Source organism: Mustela nivalis (genome assembly GCF_964662115.1).
Source record: "Mustela nivalis genome assembly, chromosome: 8".
NCBI classification, from domain to species: Eukaryota; Metazoa; Chordata; class Mammalia; order Carnivora; family Mustelidae; genus Mustela; species Mustela nivalis.
Genome location: NC_139027.1, coordinates 128,903,552 through 128,916,764, shown reverse-complemented (window position 1 = coordinate 128,916,764; position 13,213 = coordinate 128,903,552). Strand labels below are relative to the sequence as shown.

Below are 13,213 nucleotides of genomic sequence, written 5' to 3'. Positions count from 1 at the left end.
TCCCTCCTCTGCTTTCAAAAGCATATGGGAAACCAGGCCCGTGCCTTTCTCTTTAGGTCACCAGATTCCTTTATGGGGCTGGCAGCGTGTATAGCCCCAGGTCCTGTTAGGGCATGTGAGTGGTGGTGGGTGAGATTTGCCAATCTCTACGCTCTGGGGGATTTTAAGTGTTCCAGGACTGGCTGTTCCCCTAGGCCTCCTTTTCCCTTCCCTCCCTTCCCTGACCCCTCGGCTGCTTCCCTGCCTGCAGACTCAGGGGACCCCAAAGGTGGAAGGGAGCTCCTACCCAGGCGGAAGAAGAGCCACCCAGTTGCCCCAGCTGCTGCCCACACTTAGTTCTCCGCTGTCCATCCTCGTCCCCTCCAGCAACTCCCTGGGTCTGAAGCACCAGCCCAGTTTGAAACACCCCTCCCGCTTTGAAGGAGGCTGGGCTGGCCAGGGGGTTATTTTGGGAGCAGCTTCTGAGATCCAATGGCCTTGTTAGGGCAACACTGACCTTCCCATCCCAGGAGGAGGGCAGGATCCAGAGAGGGGCGGGGCAGCGGCAGGGAGACCGACAGCCCCGCACACCCACTGGGTGGAGAAGGGGGCCTGCCGGGCTGCAGGAATTCAGCCTCAGGCTGGGGGCTGTCACCAAGGAGGAATTTCCCCTTTTCAAAACTGGACCGGGGACCCCTCCACCCCCACCCCTTTCACTGTGCTTCTTAAAGGGATCACACCGTTTTTCTTCTGACTCCAGGGAAGCCAGACTTGGGACGCTCTTTGGAGACTTTGAATCTTTCCCTCCGGCTTCCTTCCCAACTGGCAGCCTTCCTGTGGCTGGTTGAGTCGGGACCTCCCAGGCATGGCACTGACCAGCCGACCCAGTGCTGACTTGGTGCCAGGGCTCATTCAGCCTCTGGTGGCATCTTGCTTTCTCCCTCCTGGGGCGCAGTGGTGAGTTAGGGGCGCCCAGCCCTGAGTGTGCTTGGAGCGTGTCATTGGCACCCGCCATCACCCTCTCTCCCCCAAGCTGGAGGACGGTGAGGCTGTCAGGGACTATGATGAGATGAGTGGGGGCCGCTTTGACTTTGATGATGGCGGGGCATACTGCGGGGGCTGGGAGGGGGGAAAGGCCCACGGACATGGACTGTGCACAGGCCCCAAGGGCCAGGGCGAATACTCGGGCTCCTGGAACTTTGGCTTCGAAGTGGCGGGCGTCTACACCTGGCCCAGTGGGAACACCTTCGAGGGATACTGGAGCCAGGGCAAACGGCATGGGCTGGGCATAGAGACCAAGGGGCGCTGGCTTTACAAGGGCGAGTGGACACACGGCTTCAAGGGACGCTACGGAACTCGGCAGAGCAGCAGCAGTGGTGCCAAGTATGAAGGCACTTGGAACAACGGCCTGCAGGACGGCTATGGCACCGAGACCTATGCCGATGGAGGTGAGCCCGGCCTGGGGCCAGCAGAGCTAGTAGGAGCCAGACCCGTGAGGAAGACTGGTGGAGGTGGGAAGAGGGAGGGGTAATGTGACACAGAATCAGAAGAGCCAGGATGTCCTTGCTGTGTGACGTTGGGCAAGCTGCCCTACCTCTCTCAGCACTCATTTCCTCATTAGTGGAGGTTGGGCCAATAACAGGGCCATTGAGTAGTGTCGGACAAGACCTGCTGTATAACTACACGGCACACATTCAGTAAAACCTAACTACTACCGTTGGCATGGTAGGATTACAATCAGCCATGGAATATACTCCGGCTTGTGCTCCAGAAGAATTTGGACCTAATCTCAACTTTGCCATGAAAATTATTTTCAAGCCATAGATTATGAAGTATTCATTCATTCACCCATCCATCCACCCACCCCCCTACCCCTCCACCTCCCCACCCACCCATCCATCCATCCATCCATCCATTGTTTTGTTTATAGCCTATTTCTGTTGTACCTCCTATGTGCTAGGTATTATAAAAAGAGTTAGATATAAAGAGGAATAAGATAGCACCCAAGGCTTCAAACACTGGCTTGTAGATAAACAATTATATACAAGTAGGTAGAGTGCTGTGGCAAAGAAGTTAGATTCGAGGAGGTCAGGGACTGCTTGAGAACAGGTGACATCCGAGCTGGATCTTGTTGGGAAAACTGCTTTAGAGAGCATGTGAGTGGGGAGAGCAATGAGTTAGAAGCTCAAAAGCATGAGCGTGCCCAGTGGGTTAAGGAGATGAAGAGGAATTTTCTGTGGCCAAACAGCTGTGGGAAGTGGTAGAGAAGATATCATCACCTCATTCCCTGGCTGTGACCTTGCATATATCACTTAGTTGGGCCTCAGTTTCCTGATCCACAAAATGGGCTTTAGAATGTCAGGTGCTGCTCAAAATATGGTCATTAGAGAGGCAGTATCAACATCATCTGTCCACCAGTTAAAATGCAAACTCAGGGGCCCCATCTAGACTTGAATCTGAATCGGAATCTCCAAGGGTAGGCCCAGGCATGTGTTTTAACGAGTCCCCCTTGGAATTTTTATGTATGTTAAAGTTTAAGAAGCATTGCTTTACATCAGGCACTTTCCAACTATAGAGAGCCGGCCCAACTGGCCTGCTGCCCGTTTTTGTACAGCTTATGAGCTCAAAGTGGTTTTACATTTTGAAATATTTGAAAAAAATCACAAGTTGAACTCTACTTTGTGACATGTAGAAATTACATGAAAGTCCCTACATCATCTCCTTTGGGTCCACCGAGACTGTAATATTTACTTTTCAGCTATTTACAGGAAAGGTGGCTGGCTCCGCTTTAAATGGTCCTTCAGTTTCCTTCCGGCTCAGGATACTTCTGTGAAGTCTCCTTCCCATGCCCCATTGGAAAGAGTTGCTGACACAGATGACTCAAACCTATAGCTACTTAAACAAAAATAGGTTGGCGTCTGTCAGAAGGCATTCACAGTATATTAGATGTGTCACTAGTCTCCCCTCTTTATGACAGAGGGCAGGAAGTGGGCAGTCTGGGAGTGGGTTTGGGGTGGAGCAGGAAGGCACATGAGCCAGCCCACGGTGGAAGTTATGCTCAAGTCGAGGCCTGTACAGAGGGGCGTCAGGTCCAGGATGCTTCCGACTGGGCTGCCTGCTGGTGGATGTCTGGCGGGGGCCCACCCTCCAGTGTGGCTGGGTGTTAAGAGGTTGTGTCCCCAGAGTTTCTGTGGGTACCGTGGGAGCGACACAACACTGGCTGGACAGTGCTAGGACAAATTCTGGCTCCACGCTTCCTAATTTGGTGACCGTCAGCCATTTGCCAAACCTTCTACAGTTCAGGACAACTCAATTCCCTGGATGTTGACGCTGGCCACTGCGCTGAGCAGTGGGGACGAGTAGGGAACAGGCCCCAGTTTCTCTGGCTATAACGTGCTGAGGATCCTCGAGGGCTGGTTGGGTGTCGGTTATCTATGCAATGTGGTACACAGGATGCCAGATGTCCGTTCCCTCTTTCCTCTCTCCAAACCAAGGTGTTGTGTTGAAGGCTTGGGTGTGAGTCGTAGAGACACCCATTTCTGGGAAACTATGTACTGATTTCCCAATATGTCTTAAAGGGGAGGAGGGGGGACCTATTCATTCACTCATTCGTTCATGCAATCAATATTACGGAGCACCAGCTACGTGTCGGGCAGCATCCCACAGCAAATTCCAGAAGCCAGGGCAGGGAGCAAGGAAAATAGAGAAGGAAGAGGTCGACTTTTTGGATAGCGTGTTCTGGGAAGCTGGATGGGAGGACTCGGGAGAGCGTAATGCCTCCCGAGGGAATGGCAGTCACAAAGGCCCTGAGGACTTGGCATGTTTGAGGAACAGCAGGAACACCAGGGTGGCAGGAATAGAATGGCTGAAGGGAACAGCAGGCCGGGGCTGACGTTGGAGCTGTGGGTGTGCGCCAGATCACGTAGGCTTTGCAGAGCCCTGGGTTTGATTCTGGGTGTGTGCGGGAGCTCTTCAGGCCCACTTAACTGCAAGATGTGCTCTTGGGCCGGGTTAACTGAAGACCTGCTCCTCTGGTGTGTCAGAGGCCCAGACTCTTCTTCCGAATGAGACAGTCCCACATCCGGGGCCCTGGAAACCTCCCGGATCTCTCTCTCTCAAGCCACACACAAGGTGCAGCTCTCCAAAATTAGACGTGGCCACTGCTTTGGAAAATCTCTTTAATCAACCTGTCATCGGATCCCTGAGGGTTTGTTAAGGACCTGCCCTTTGCCCCAGCGGGAGCAGAGCTGAAGAGAATGCAGACAATTAAGATCCGGGATTAGAAGCAGCTGGGAGTCAGGGAGCTCTGCGTCATTACCTTGGCCTATCCCAAGATTTCATACCGTGGAGCCTTAGTTTCATCACCAATGAAATGGGCTTATCCTAATCCCTCCTAAGATTTCTTGTGGGGAAAATGGGTACTCGATAAATTGTAGTTGCTATAATTACTATTAACTCTCATTAATTTGCTCCACTAATAATTACTGAGTGATTATCATGAAGCTGGCGGTATCGTGTTGGGAGGGAGGAGTGTAGAAATGAACAGAATGGAAATGGTCCCTATCTTCCATAGAATCTACAAGAAATCAAGCTATAGGGTGTCAGGTGCTAGGCAGGAGAGTACTGGGGACTAAGGGAGGAAGAGGCAGGCAACTAACCAGACTGAGGCATTCAGGGAGGCTTCCTGGAGTAAGTGGCAAGCTGGACTCTGAAGTATGGAGGGAGACCGGTGGCAAGGGTCAAGGATGAGTGCTCCAGGTTGAGGGAACAGAGTACACGAAAGCCAGGAGGTCTAGAACTTGCTGCCAGCCAGGAGATAAAGCTGAAGCTTGCATCTTATCCCTAGTGTTAGGAGGTACTGATCAGAGGGACCAAATGTCCCATTTCCTGCAGTCCCCACCTTACCTTGCAGTCACAGGAAACTGCAGTGTTCCAAACTGGAAGCACTAATAGGAGGTAACTCCAGTTCAGGGCATCATGAGCGGCATTTTTTAAAATGAAGGAACAGAACAGAAAAAGCAGAGCATTTCACAGCGCATGAGAAAGTATTGTTTCCTGAAACGTCTGTTCAGCTGAAGATACACGTACACATATAATGTGTGTAGAAAGGCTTCTGTGTTTACACGCAGCATGTATTTCTTACCTGATGTCTGCATACATGTATTTCTTACTGCAGGTCATGGTCAAAAAAGTTTGAAAATCACGGCTCTAAAGTGACTTGCTGTGCAGCTTCATCGAAGCTGCTACCCCTCCCCCCTCCACAGCCTCTCCCTCTCCTCCACGCCTGTCGCCTGTCATGTCAGCTGGAGGTTGAGGAAGTTGTCCAGCTCTCCCCTGGGGAGGGGAAGGTGGCAAGGCAGCGAGCTCCTGCTCCCAAACCCTGCTCTAAGCCTCCTGGCCCCCCTCCCCCGCCTATAAGCCCTCTTCCTGCCCTGGCCATATATAGCAAAACCAAAAATAGCTGCTGGCTTAAAGCCCCAAAGCAAGCATTCACCCAGGCCTTAAGTAGTAATGCTCCTTTGGCAGCCTAGCTGTTCCCACCCCAGAGACCCACAGACTCCAGGACTAGAAGGGCCACTGGTAATCTTTGCTTTCCGAGGTCCTTGACCTGGAGCCCCGGCCTTGGCCTCAGAGGCCCATCAGTGCACAGGCAATATGGGAGCCTATGGGCAGGGATTGCCTGTGTTTATCCTCAGATCGCCTTCAGATTCTCGAAGTAATCTGCTAAGTTCCAGAAGCCCTCACCTAGTTGGCAGTCCTTTCCCCCAAATGTGCAGTGGAAAAACCAGGCCTGGGGGTGCCCTGGTGGCTCAGTTGGTTAAGCATCTGACTCTAGATTTCTGCTCAGGTCATAATCTCAGGGGGGTTGTGAGATCAAGCCCAGTGTCAGGTTTCCTGCTGGGCACGGAGCCTGCTTAAGATTCTCTCTCTCCCTCTCCCTGTGCCCACCCTCTGCTCTCTCACTCGCTCTCAAAACCAAAACAGAACAAGCGCAAGGTTGACTTTGTTTGTAAAGCCAGTAATAATAATAGTTAATTTTTGGTGTGCTTACTATGTGCAGCTGCTGCTCTTGGCGTGGAACATGTGTTACTTAAACCTTCACAACAACCTTATGCGGAAGTTCTGTTATTACCCCCATCTTACAGAAAAGGCAAAGGAGACGAAGGGTTTATGTACTGTGTTCTCTCTCACAGTCCTCTAACTAGTGAGAAGCAGTGATAGAATTTGATGGTAATAAGGGATAATTAAATAGTTCATAGTATATGGGGCGCCTGGGTGGCTGGTTAAGCTTGGACTCTTGGTTTCATCTCAGGCCACGATCTCATGATTGTGGCTTCCAGATCTAGGCTGGGCTCTGTGCTCAGTACAGAGTCTGCGTTAAATTCCCTCTCCCTCATCGTCTCATTCACTCTGTCCCTCTTTCTCAAATAAATATATAAAAATCTTTTTTTAAAAAGTTGTAGTATAAATAACTACTTTAACAAGCGATAAACCACTATACAAAATAAGACCAGCTGCATAGTTTGGGAGACCCAGTACAAAATGAAGGCAGGAGCCCCTCCTCAAAACCATGAAGAATTTCGAGGTAATGACGACAGAGCATTAAACCAAGTGCAGAGTCTTCTGAGCGCAGAGCCCTGAGCAATGACACAGGGGGACGCTTCTGAGGAGGGCCTGGACAGTGATCACAACTGCATCTGCCCCTTACCGTGTTTTTACACCAGGTTCTGTGCTCCGAATCCTACCCGCACTCTGCTATTCAGGCTTCTTTTTTCTTTCTTTCTTTCTTATTTTTTTTAAGATTTTATTTATCTATTTGACAGACAGAGATCACAAGTAGGCAGAGAGGCAGGCAGAGAGAGAGAGAGGAGGAAGCAGGCTCCCTGCTGAGCAGAGAGCCCAATGCAGGGCTCCATCCCAGGACGCTGGAATCACGACCTGAGCCGAAAACAGAGGCTTTAACCCACTGAGCCACCCAGGCGCCTCTATTCAGGCTTCTTAATAACTCTCTTTGACTACTCTTAGTGGTGTTCCAATCTTGGCGTTTGCAACCCAAACGCCAAGATTGGAATCAGGTACTTCACAGTACCTCACAGTACTTCACAGTGAATCAGGTAGTTCACATCATAATTCTGTACGTACATACGCAAAAATGCAAAACTGAAATAAATCATCACAAAATAATATTTCCCTTCCTCTATGCAATCCTTGCTATTTTTTTTCTTTTATCCTATCTTGTTGAGAAAATTAAATGATGCCCTGATAGAGTAAAGCGCTTAGAGCTTGACGTGTGCTTAGTGCTTTAATTAATATGACACACGGAAAAGATGATATTTTTGTGTTTCACTATGACAATTGGGTCAAAAAACCCAAGCTTCTGCTCTCTGGATCCAAGTTTCTTTCTCTTGCCCAAAGCTGATGACGTAAGCTCATTTTAACCCAACTGACAGTGAACATGGGAGCAAAGTGAATTCGCCAGGACAGGGACATGAGCAATACCTAGTGTCACATTATCTGGGCCTAGGGGATGTGTTCCTTGAAGCAACTTCATTCATTCATTCATCCATTCACTCATTCACTCATTCATTCTCCAAAGGAATATCTTTTCTGTTGATCTGTTTGTCTGCCTTTATGCCAATATCACACTACCTTTGTTATCACAGCTTTATAGTAAATTTTAAAATCAGAGTAAATCCTCCAACTTGGCTTTTCTTGTTTAAGACTGGGTTCTTCTACATCATTTTCATAAACATTACAAAATCAGCTTACTGATTTCTACTAAAAAGCCCAATGGGAATTTGATTAATAATTCATTAGACCTGGGGCACCTGGGTGGCTCAGTGGGTTCAAGCCTCTGCCTTCAGCTCAGGTCGCGATCCCAGGGTCCTGGGATCGAGTCCTGCATTGGTCTCTCTGCTCAGCGGGGAGCCTGCTTCCCTTCCTCTCTCTCTCTGCCTGCCTCTCTGCCTACTTGTGATCTCTCTCTGTGTCAAATAAATAAATAAAATCTTTGAAAAAAAAGAATTCATGAGACCCATTTATCAATTTGCAGAGATCAGACAACTTAAGGGCAATGAGCCTTCCAATTCATGGACATGGTATAGATCCCTATTTATTTAGGTCTTCAATTTCACTTAGCAATCCTTTGGAGTTTTCGGTGTTTTGCACATTTTTTTTTTTTTTTTGGTTGGTGGTGAATAAAATTCATAAGTTTTAAAAATGATACTGTAAATGGGATTTTTGAATTTCATTTTTCCAATTATTCATTGCTGGGTTATAAAAACGCAATTATTTTTATATGTTGACTTTGAATCCTTTTACACTGCCAAATTAATTGCTTAGGTTTAGTGGGATTTTTTTGTTCTTCTTTGGACTTAAAGGGAACATCTTTTCATTTAAAATCTTTTGATTGCTATTAAAAATCAAGTGTGGCAGTCCTGATAGATAGGAGTAAAAACGTCATGTGGTACTTGGCACTCACGGCTTACAGTAGCCACATCTGGGTTCCAATTCCAGCTGTGCCACTTCTTAATTCTATGAATGTGGGCACACCCGTAACCTCTCTGAGCTCCTGTTTCATTTTTTCCATTAGAGATGTCAAAATCTCCAAAATATGGTTGAAACAATGAAATGAGATAATACACAAAAAGCACTTAGCATAGTGCCTGGCACCTGGGAAGTCCTGAAACGATTCTCCTTTCTGCATTTACTTCACAGTCTAGAGCGTGAACTAATTCAGGAGGGCCTGCACCACAGCTGTTTTGGGGAGACTGCTTAAGCACAGAAATTAGCTTTTGACTTTGGAGCAGCTAACAAGCTAAGACTTTGATTCGATTCGTTCTGCCTTGAGTCCTGCCAGTGTAGATGGAACTCATGCCGGGCACGATTCCATTTCGAATGTAGAATCAGCATAATTTAACCTCATCTTGAAAATCTCATGTCCCAGTTCACAGCCAAGGGGCCACTGTGACAGCTGGCTGAGTTGCTGTCCTGGCAGCCTCTTGGCTTTCTCCGGGACCCCAGGGGAGGAGAGTGGACCCTCCGCAAGACAGGGAAGTGGACACAATTAGTCCTTCTTCTCTGCAGACTTGCCTTCTGTGCTGCATAGGTCCAACTGGCCGAATCTCTGCACATACACTCCTGTCCAAGGCCAGGCCCTTGGGATTCATCAAGTTCGCTTGTTTCCAGACTGTTAATTCTGTGTCCCCAGCAACTGTTCCCTGGACCAGCCCTTGCTGCCACACCCTTGTGAGGAATGTTGAGGGCCTTTACTCAGGGCCCTGGTTGAGGCTGGGGTGCAGTCTGAGCAGGACAGAGTTGTTTCCTGCCATAGACCCGAGGGCTGTCCTTGTCCCCTCCTATGCCTTCTGAAGTCAGAGCCCCAGAGTAGGTGGAGAGTTAGGTTTGGTCACAGGTAAAGCATCCAGGACCCTTACTCATTGCTCTAAAACAGAGTTGGTTGACTCTGCCAGACCACCTGGCAAAATCCACAGAATGATCCAGGGGCTGTGGGAACTCCAGAACCCACTTCCCTCCAGGCAAGCAGAGAGCATCCTGTGCCTAGAGGTATGCAAGCATATGCTGCCAACTGTCATATGGACTGTGTGGAGTCGGGGACACACACTGAGGTCTGAGAGCTGCGCACAGCCTGCAAGAATGGCTCCATTGGGCATGCACAATGGTTTTAGCACTTTTATCTTTTTAAGATTCATTCATTTATTTTAGAGAGAGTGAGTGAGCATGAGCATGGGGGAGGGGCTGAGGGAGAGCAAGAGACAGAACTCTCATGCAGACTCCCCACTGAGCATGCAGCCTGACAAGGGGCTCAAACCCAGGACCCTGAGATCATGGCCTGAGCCCAAGTCAAGAGTCAGACACTCAGCTGACTGAGCCACCCAGGCACCCCTGTGACTTTTATTTTTAATTAAATTTGACTCCTTTATGGATACCATCTTCACAAAGTGATCAAATTTCACATCGCTGATGACAGGACAACCTTACAATATAGACCCTTGATGGGACGCAGGGAGAAGGGCGCAGCCCCACCACACTCTATCCCAGCTGGGAAGGCGTGGGCAGCAGGCGGTGTATGCAGAGTCTCGTGGGCCATTGTCAGACTCTGGCTTTTCCTCTGAGAAGAATAAGGCCTATGAAAGAATAAGGCCTTCTTTATCTAATGGATAAAGAAGATGTGGTATATACATACATATATATATATATATATATAGTATATGTATATATATATATACACGTATACATACATACATACACATACAGCAGAATACTATGCAGCCATCAAAAGAAATGAAATCTTGCCATTTGCGACAACATGGATGGAACTAGAGGGTATCATGCTGAGCGAAATAAGTCAATCGGAGAAAGACAATTATCATATGATCTCCCTGATATGAGGAAGTGGAGATGCAATGTGAGAGGTTTGAGGGGTAGGAAAAGAATAAATGAAACAAGATGGGATCAGGAGGGAGAAAAACCATAAGAGACTCTTAATCTCACGAAACAAACTGAGGGTTGCTGGGGGGGGGGGTAGGGGGTGGGGAGAGGGTGGTGGGGTTATGGTCACTGGGGAGGGTATGTGCTACGGTGAGTGCTGTGAAGTGTGTAAACCTGGTGATTCACAGACCTGTACCCCTGGAGCTAATAATACATTATATGTTAACAACAACAACAAAAAAAAGTGACATACTCTGACCTTGTTTAAAGGGATTCCCTTGGCTACTGTGTTGAGAGACTGTTTGGGGGAGAGTTGGTGGTGCAGAAAGGGGAGGAGCAGAGAAGTGAATTAGTGAGTTTAGTGCAATGTTATGGGTGAGCATACAAGTCTGGAGTGCCACCCTGCAGCAGTGGCCATGGAGAGAAGGAGGTAAATCCCGGGTCTGTTTTGAAGGTAGAGTTGTTAGATTTGCTGATAGACCGGACAGGGGGAGTGAAAGAAAGAGGAGTCAAGGCTTTGGCCTAAGCCATGGGAGGATAGCATTGCCCTGAGCTGAGATGGGCCAAGTGTTCGAAGAGAGAAGGTCAGGAGCTCAGTGTTCGACATTATGGGTGAGAGAAGGCCTGTTGCACATGCCGTGTGGGCATGAGGGCTGTGGGTAGGCCTGAGCATGGAAGGGGGGCCTACATGACCAGTGGAGGGTCCTTTGAACCTAGACTCTCCTTGATTTCTTTTGCCTCCTCTACAACCAGTTATTTCTGGTTTCCAAGGCCCTCAAGATTATTGAGCTGACTCAGAGTCTGGCAAAGGGACTTCCACCCAGGCTACAGGTCCCCAGGGCTGGCGGCACCCAGGTGATTTGCTTGATGAATCCCCTGCTTATCATGTGAGCTGTGGGGTGTCATCTGAGGTGACAGCCTCTGGATGCGGGCGTGGTGGAGCCCTGCAGGCTATGGGGACTTGTCCTATACCCGCTGTAACCTGACCCTGCTCCCAGGGTCAGGTTAAGCACTGCTAGCTCCTCTGCTCTGGGTTACCTCTCAGCGATCCTGGAAAATCAGGGACAGTGGAGCTTTGATAGGTGGCCACATTTGGGAGCCCTGGGAATAAACTTTGGTGTCACCTCACAGGCAAACCAGAGAGCAAGGCATTGGGATTCAATATCATGATTGATTAGCAATGTCTGTTGTGGTCACAGTGTGGGTAAGAGATGGCCCATATGACAGTTTACTTGCTGCCTTGAACTAGATGGTCTTGGAGGGCCAATCCATGTGTGACCTTCTTGGGACTGAAATGGTCTCACTTACCCACCAAGTTACAGTTGCCTATGAATGTGTTACACGTTTGCAGGTATCAGGAGAGAACATGACAGTGTGTATTACACATGTGGTGCTGATACCAGCTGCTACCAGCTCATAAGAGCCCATCCCTAAAATTTTCAGAAATGTTGTAAGCTGGCTGTTCAACTGTGGCCTGACTAGCCACTGTGGGTATATTTACATGATGGAACTTGGCTAGCACTACAAATTAGGGTTGTTTGTTTATTTTTCCAAAGGGCTTTTCTACTAGCATAACACTGAACATTGTGCTAATATGAAATCCCATTTTTTCCTTGTCCAGATTGAGGGTAACCAACCATCCTGCTTTGCCTGGGAACTGTCCTGGCTTTAGTACTGAAAGTCCTATGTCTTGAGAAACCTTTCGGTTTAAGGCAAACTGGGATGACAGGTCACCTTGCAGTTCTTTCCCATGAAGTGAAGGGAGCCAGCATTTGTTGAGAATCTGAGATCTCTGCTAGAGAACCCATGTAAACCCTCTAGCAACCCTGCGAGGTAAACTTTCTATGTTTACTTTACTGACTAGAGATAGACTCAAAGAGAATGTGCCCAAGGCCATGAACTTGTACACTCAGCTGACAGTCTCTGCTGAATGCCTTCTATGTGTCAGTCATTGCATCGAGTGCTGGCAATGCTATGGTGAGTATGGCAGCCTTGGTCCCTGCCCTTAGAAGCTTGTGCTCTAACAACAGAAACCAGCATTGGACAGCTAGTTAATTACAAGTGGGATAAGCAATTTGAAGGGAAAGTAGAAGCGTGTATGGGGGTAACAGGAACTTGATCTGGTCTAGTAATCACAGAAGGCTTCCTTGAGGAAGTGGTGTTGAGGCTAAGAACTGAAGGATGGACAGAGCATAGCTAGGTAACAGGAACCACACGGTGCCTGGCAGAAGGAACTAGTACAAAGGCTCAGAGGTGGGCACAACAAAAGGCTGTTGGGTTCAAGAAAAGGCAGGAGCACAGAGACTGAGAAAGAGTGGAGTCAGTGAGGCTGGAAGGTTGGCAGGGCCCGGATCTTGAGGGCTTTGTGGTTCATGGTGTAGAGTTTGACTTCATCCTTATGGTATGTACTGCTGGATACCTCAGATACCACTCCAGAGCAGTGTCCTCCTTCTCCCCACCTGCTGCCAGGAGTGCTGGTTGCTGATGGCTTGTAGTGGGGGCACTGTCATCTGTCAAAGAGTTGCCCACCTCAGTCGGCAATGCATAGCTAATGAGTGCTTCATACAGGAGTTCAAAGACCCAGCCTCCTTGCACAACCCTGAAGGACCATAGCAGCTCCAGAGCTCCCCAATGGGATCAGCAGAAGCCTTGGTTCCAATAGTTCAACTTCTGCTCTGGAATCCTGCTTCCCGATAGTTCATTCCAAGAGCATTGCCCCCAAATCATTCACATACAGTCTTCACTTGAGGACCCACGACAATCCTCGAGGCACTCAGAAGCC

The 13,213-nt window shown here is 48.7% G+C and overlaps 1 protein-coding gene across 2 annotated transcripts in view; it reads left to right on the top strand.

The window, feature by feature from the left end:
- Positions 1-553: 553 nt before the first annotated feature.
- JPH2 (junctophilin 2) overlaps positions 554-13,213 on the top strand; it is a 65,062-nt gene continuing 52,402 nt past the window's right edge. For both annotated transcript variants that reach the window (XM_082744677.1, XM_082744676.1), the window contains exon 1: positions 554-1,427. In XM_082744677.1, coding sequence (XP_082600803.1) covers positions 1,049-1,427 — 379 coding nt within the window. In that variant the 5' untranslated portion in view covers positions 554-1,048. The remainder of the gene's footprint in view (positions 1,428-13,213) is intronic.